Raw genomic sequence first — 7,500 nt, forward strand, 5'->3', positions numbered from 1 at the left:
GATCATGGCGGAATCCACCGGGAGCGCTCTCTACACACACACGCACAAACACACACGCGCTGCCGGTTTTCGCCGCGTCAACAGCGGCTCGGCGGATCGCTAAGCGCACGTCCAGAGCGAAGCCGTTTCAGAAGCTGCCGCGCGTGAGTTGTTTCCCCCCTCGGCGCGGCGGCTTCTATCTTGATGGATCTGAAAGCGGTTTACAGAACAATCATTTGATATTGATTGACTTGAACGAGAGCGAGGACGGACGTGCGGTCTCGTGATTACACACACACACACACACACACACACACAGCGTGGACCGCCTCGGGGCGCCGGGATCCAGCTTTTGAATCCCCGGCCAATACACGCGTGTCTCCATTTTTAAACGGCTTTAAACACGGCGGCGGCGTGGATCGTGTGTGACGATGCCGATGCTAACGATGCTAATGATGCTAACGACGGGGGGGGGGGGGTTCTGTGGATTCCGTGGTCGAGAGAGATGATAATTGGTCGCAAACACATCCTCCCGCCGCGATGATTACCACGCTGACGGCGAGGGGGAATAGAGCTGCAACCTGTTGCGGCGATGAGTGCGTTTTATTACTATTATTATTATTATTCGCGTGACGTGTGATTTCATAAAGGCCGGCGGGAGAGATCGGATGTCGGGTCGGCAGAGACGAGGCCGTGTACCTGCACGTTCGGCCCGTCGGCGTGTTCCCCCTCGAGAACGCCGTACCTTTAATTGATATGTGCGGCGTGTTGGCGCCGCCGCGCAGGAGGAACAAATCAATTTGAAAAACCATTCTGTTGATATGAGCCTCCTTTCTCTCTCTCTCTCTCTCTCTCTCTCTCTCTCTCTCTCTCTCTCACAGTTCCTGTGTCTCGGGTCCTTTTCATTCAGCGAGAGCCGAGGCTGCCTGCCAGCGCGATGCTCGGGGGGCTCGAGGGCCTGAGTTGACTGGACGGGGGTGGAGAGAGCATGGGCGGGGGGGGCGTTATTTGAGGCTCTGTAAGGGGCTTTGAGTGGGCCTTAGTGTAGGCGGCGTTTTATATGAAAGTCGGCGAGGGCGGGGCGGCTTGAATAGGGGGGGGGGGGGGGGGCGGCTGGGAAGTTGGACTGGGAAGGTCCAGGATGCACCCTACTGTGCTTTTGTGTGCTCTCACATCCGTGAGTGTGTGTGTGTGTGTGTGTGTGTGTGTGTGGTGGTGGTGGTGGGGGGGTGTAGCATATGTGAGATTATGTGCTCATAATCACCAGTGGAATGTAAAAAGGGTGAAGGGGTGGGGTGTGTGGGTGGGGGGGGGGGGGTTCTCCCCATCGCCTCTTTCTCGCTCCGCCTGGTTGTTTTCTGTTCCCCGGCCCATGGAGCCTGTTTGCGTAAACTCTTCACAGGATTGAGACATCCAGATGAAACGCACAAAAAAGAGAAAAACACAGTTTTTTTTGGTGTGAAAACGATTCTCCTTCATTGAGCTCGGGGTTCGGGGGGGAAGACGCACCTCGTTTGACACGGGGGGGGGGGGGGGGGGGATACAAGGTTTCGGGAGGTCATTTCCCAGAAACATCGTTTTGTTTCATTCGCTCTCTTCCTCTGTGCAGCCGAGCCTCTCTTTCATCAACAGGTCTCCAGACATCGTGAATGGAAGATGCAATTGAGCCTCCCTCGCCCCCCCCACACCCCCCCTTCCCTTTTCGACCTCCTTTAAAAAATAAAAAAAAGTACAATAATCTTCAAGCCACTCGTCTCCGCCTCTCCGTTGGCGTGCGGCCGTGTGCAGCAGCACCGTCGTGGCGCTGATTAAGCTAACAGAGAGAGAGAGAGAGACAAAGTCCCAGCCCACCAGTTTAGTTTCACATCCTGGACTGGATGCTGTGGGCCGCAGCTTGCCAAGTGGAGGGCTTTTAAACTGGGCTAAACACTAATTGCTGCCCTATTTCTTTTATGTTGCTTCTTTCCCATCTGCGACGGCGCTTTCCAGAAGCTCCGCAGCGGCAGCCAGAGCCTCATTACAGCAGACAGTTAACAAAAGGCTGGGAAACAGAAGCGGAGGATTCACTTAGGATGGCTATCTAACCGCCGACTGGGAGGCCTGCTCGGGAAGAATTGAATCAATGACAAGGGGGTGTGGGGTGTGGGGGGGATTCAATCCTTCAGGGATATTAAGATATTAAGAATTTCGGTGGAAATCTTAATTATTCATCTAAATTGTTGCCGCTCTAGTGGAATGAATCGGGTTGTAAAACTTAGAATTAGGCGCGTGTGAGGATCATTGTTTTATAAATCGAGAGCCGGGGATTTTTTTTTTTACTTCCTTCAATCTGAATCCCGAAAATTCTTTTTGAAAACTGAAACATTTTGAGGAGGAAAAAAAGAGAAAAGAAGAAATAAAGCTGCAAGAAATGGAAAATAGAAACAAATCAAAGTCTAATTGTGATGTTCAGATCTTGCACCCTCTCTCTGGTTTCCTTCTTGTTTTTCTGTCGGTGTTTTTCTTTTGTGAGTGTAAGGAGAGAGAGAGAGAGAGGGGGGGGGGGAGATGGAGGGCGAGATGAGAGAAAACAGAATGAGGGGAAATGTTGAGGAGGTGAACGAGACGGAAGGATAAAGAGAGAGGGAATGAGATTGGGGAGCAGAAACAAGAGGGGGGGGGGGCGGGTTGAGATGTGGGGAGGAGGGGGGGGATGGTCAGCAACAAAGACTAATGTTGCCATGGAAACTTGTTTATGCCTCACTGATGCATCTTGTAGATCCAATTAGAGGCTGATTGTGTCCGTGTCTTCATAGGCACACGCACGTGTACCCCCTCACACACACACACACACATGAACATAATATGTATGCTGATACACACGCACACACATGCACACACACACACACACACACACACACACACACACAGGCACATGCAGGGGCGCTCTTGAAAACCAGCAAATTGTTAGAGGAGGCAGGACAAAGCACACCCCGCGTTCTCTCGCTCTTATCGGTCCTTGAATTAGTGCGAAACTCCCTCCACCCCCCCACCCCCTGAGCACCAGACAATGGCGTGGAAATAACGTCTCACCCGCTCCCAAGCCCTTCATACTAGAGGTCCTACTGAGGCTTTCATGACATTGTGTGTGTGTGTGTGTGTGTGTGTTCGTTGTGGAAGGATTTTAACCGTTTTTTGCAAATTTCTGGTTTTGCTTTTATTGTCTTTCGTGAATCGAGTCATTTATTTGGTAATGTGCCTGTGGGAGAATAATGGCCATGAATGTGGAGGAAAAAAAGGCCGTAATCCAATCATGTTCACTTTCATGGGGGAGGGGGGGGGGAATAACTCTCCAGAAAATAGGATTTAAAAAAAAGAAGAACAAAAAACAAACGATCGTAATTTACAATGGCGAGACGTTTGGCTGTGTTTAACATCAGAGGAGGAGGGATGTTGATCATAAGCCCCCCCCCCCCTCTCTCCTCACCCACTGCCTGCACTTACACACTCCTCTATCAGGCTCTTCCAGGAGTCCTCCCCTGTCTGAAGAGTTAGTTATTTAGTGGTGAAATGATGTGTGTGATGACGAAATGAGAGGCTGCAGATAAAGTGAGATTATGCTCTGAGAGAAAAAAGAAGGGGGGAGAGAGGGAGAGAGAGAGAGAGAGAGAGAGAGAGAGAGAGAGAGAGAGAGAGGCCCAGCCCCTGATGTCTTGTTAAAACGTGAGGGATCAGAAAGAACAACAAATGCGTTGCACGCCGCTAAATCCTGCTTAAATCCGCTGGCATGGGCAGATCTAACAGAGATAGTCCCACTGCTGTGCTCGCTGTCTGCGACCACAACGCACACACACTCACACACACACGCAAACACACACACGCACACACACACACACACACACACACACACACACACACACCCGCGGTCAGTCCGGCTGTCTAGGTTAATGCTTGGCTAACTGGGACAGCAGAGCTGAACCATGTTGACATTTTAAGCCTCAAACAAGTCCAGAACAATGATTCGGCCCGTCTGCACCCCCCCCCCCCCCCGACCCCCACCCCGCGCCCCTCATATCAAACCGCAAACTCAGCCCATTTTGCAGACCGACACACACACACACACACACACATGCATGCATGCAAAAACATACACACCACTGCCCAAAGACACTGCAAGTCCTCATTGTGCCCCCTGCCCCCACCCGCTCTCTCCACACACACACACACACACACACACACACACACACACACACACACACACACACACTGGGTCTCCTCCTGTTCCCCCACCTTTAGTGAATAAAGGAGGACAAGCGCTGATCTGATTGAGTTGGCAGCGGCGGGCGAGGTGGAGGGCGACAGTGAGGCCAGATGGATTATCTTAATCCTCCAGGAGAGGGAAGATGAACGAGGAAACTAGGAAGCTTGAATCTTTCCTCGCAGACCCCCGGCACGCTATCCCCCCCCCCCCCCCCCCAGAAAGTCAGACCAGTGAAGTGGAGGCGGTGTAGATGTGTTACGCTGAAGCACGGGGGGGGGGGGGGGGTGTCTTAACCCTTGTGTCGCCTTCGGGTCAATATGACCCGATTCAATGTTTAACCCTCCTGTTACCTTTATATTTACTAACATATTTTACCCTTGAGGTCAATATGACCCCAGCTATTAAAATCTCCAGAAAATTATTAGAATTAATATTGTGTTCCAAGTTTAAGTGTGAGATACTTTATGTTTGTTTGTTGACTCCCGAAAGAACACCGACATTAAACATTGAATTGGGTCAAATTGACCCGAAGGCGACAGGAGGGTTAAATATTGAATCGGGTCAAAATGACCCGAAGGCAACACAAGGGTTAAGATGGAAGTCCAGAAATATGAAAGAAAAACAATCCGTACATTCCACCGACAGCCATTTCTGCGGCGGCCATTTTGTTTTCGGCCATCTTGTTTCCCCCAACTTTTTGAGGACGCTTTGATTCGGATCCCAGTGCGGAAAAACAACGGCTCGTCGGAGGACGTCAGGCTGCCACACGCCGTGTTTGTGCGAGGGTTGAATCGACCGCGCCAGACAAATCTAAACCTATAACTCCCGCAGCTTAAAGTATTACGATTGTGTAAACTGTTGTTGATTTACAAGGGTGCGTTTTTTTCTTCTCCAGACTTTACCTGTTCATGGCGAGCCGGTGATAATCTTGTCTTCTTCTCCTCTCGCCCCGTCAGCTTCTTGCTCGGCCAGGGCCTCGTGATCTACCCCGACATCGGGGACAAGCTGGACATCATCTGCCCCAAGGCGGAGCCAGGCGGCGAGTACGAGTTCTACAAGCTGTACCTGGTGAAGCGGGAGCAGGCGGAGAGCTGCAGCACGGTGCTCGACCCCAACGTGCTGGTCAACTGCAACAAGCCCGAGAAGAACATCAAGTTCACCATCAAGTTCCAGGAGTTCAGCCCCAACTACATGGGCCTGGAGTTCAAGAGGAACTTCAACTACTACATCACCTGTGAGTCTGTGTTTCAGAGAGCATTTCGGGTGTTGATGTTTCGCCTTTTTTTTGTTTGTATCTGCTTCACGCCCGGGAGTTTCCTGGTGAAACGGTATTTTAATGGCCGCCGCAGCAGAAATTCTCACGGCCTCTACTGTGGTTGTTTACATTCAGGTAGTGTGTGTGTGTGTGTGTGGGGGGGGGGGGGTGGGGTTCGGATGCAAAACCTGCAATCTTGACTGACATTTCCTCAAGTACTACTTAACTTTAAATACAGTTTCCAGGCGCTTGTTTCTCCATATTCAGCTCCGACAAATGGAAAAAAAATGATATATTATTATTATCATTATTGTCATTATCATCAGATCTTGTAAACCTTTTGTTTTTACGAGGGGTTTACTGTCAGAATAATCTCTTAATAATGTCCCGGGAAGTTCCTTGAAAAACAAACTCATGGAATTAGGGATTCTGTTTTTTTGGAGGACGGCGTTCAGTTCAGGGTCACCGCCATTTAATTAATTTAAACTAATTGTGACCCAGAACGGCTGCACAGGAGTCAGCTGGGCGCACGGGAAATTTGAAACCAAATAATAATTAATAATGAATAATTAACGAATATTAATCTCCCATTTTTCCTTCATTTGGTACCAAACACTATCGTTATATTCTGGACATTTCATAAATGTGCAGACCTTTTTAGAATGAGGTGCAACATTATAAAAGAGGCTTTTTTACTCATTAAGACCGATGTACATTTCATTCATGTCATTTTTAAATGCAGCTCGCTTGAATGAAACGTCACTATATTTACCGAAGGAAAAAGGCTCTGAATATGTTTTCATATTGTGCACACGTCCCTTTTCACAAGTGGGTTTCATTCATTATGACTAACGCATCGTGGGTAAGGGTTGAAGCATAGTTTTGCAATTTAAAGGACATATTGTACCGGCGTTGGCCGACGGCGTTAAAGAAGACAAACGACGACCACGCAATGTTTCATTTCAACCCAAAACCATTAGATTACGAATGAAAAAATATATTCCGAATTATACAACTGTGACCACGAATAATTTGGTTTAAAACATGAATTCATTCTGAGTGCATTCATCGCTACGATGTTGCCATAAGTACATTTAATATTTAAAAACAACAGTCTGAGAACCAGTGGAAGAAGCCCGGCTTGACGCTGAGACAATAACCCCGGGGTTCAGGAGGAGGTGAGGCTGAACTCCTCCGATGGGTTTGGGCCTCAACGATTGTCTTTCATCTACATCCTGGTGGACATTTAGGAATGAAAGAACCTCAGCGGAGTTTGTCTCTGGACCGGCGGTCTCGTGGTCCTGCAGGAGGAGGGGGGGGTCAGTGGAGCTGGAGGGTCTGGTTCTACTCTGGGCTTCAGTTTGTTATCCTCCTCCTGGAATAGACGGAGGAGGGTTCAGCAGCAGTGTCTGGTGCTCCGGTGGGTTCTGGGTCAACATCCCATGCAGGTTTTATCAGTCGTCCCCCCCCCCCCCCCTCCTCCTCCTCCTGGTCTGACCTTCAGTTCTAAACGGAGGTTCAGCAGCGGTGGTGTGAAGCTCTTGACCCACCGGGATGTCATATGGGTCCGCCTGTTGGATACACACGCCCCACGTCATCAAACACGTCAAATCAAATCAACGAGCCACGCTCTGGGCGACTAATTATTAATTATTATATTATTATATTCTAATATAATGTGCTCTGTATATTATGTTAGCATTCTGAGTCAATCCCACTTTTTCAGCGTATTCTCCTGATGCTGTAAATTCACTGGAGCACTAAAAATGTCTCAATCCGCCACTGAAAGTAGTCCCAAAAGAACAAACTACTTCTTCTGTAAGTGTGACATTTGCTAAAAAAACTGCAGTGCCCAGCTTTTTCCGGTAAATAACAGTTTTTTTTATCGTTTTATTTTGTGTTGTCGTAGAAGTAAGATATTGTTTTTTTTACCCGCATTTTAAAAAAGATTTACGTCTTCCGCCGGGAACAAAAGGGCCCACAGCTGCCTCGGGGGAGTGTTGTCGCTTTTGGTCGGTTTTTAATG

The 7,500-nt window shown here is 49.0% G+C and overlaps 1 protein-coding gene across 1 annotated transcript in view; it reads left to right on the top strand.

Annotated features, from left to right (window-relative positions):
- Positions 1–7,500, top strand: part of efnb1 (ephrin-B1) — a 67,396-nt gene that overhangs the window by 21,907 nt on the left and 37,989 nt on the right. Inside the window, exon 2 of the mRNA XM_056440099.1 lies at positions 5,176–5,453. Coding sequence (XP_056296074.1) covers positions 5,176–5,453 — 278 coding nt within the window. The remainder of the gene's footprint in view (positions 1–5,175; positions 5,454–7,500) is intronic.

Source organism: Pseudoliparis swirei, chromosome 19 (assembly GCF_029220125.1).
Source record: "Pseudoliparis swirei isolate HS2019 ecotype Mariana Trench chromosome 19, NWPU_hadal_v1, whole genome shotgun sequence".
Lineage (NCBI taxonomy): Eukaryota > Metazoa > Chordata > Actinopteri > Perciformes > Liparidae > Pseudoliparis > Pseudoliparis swirei.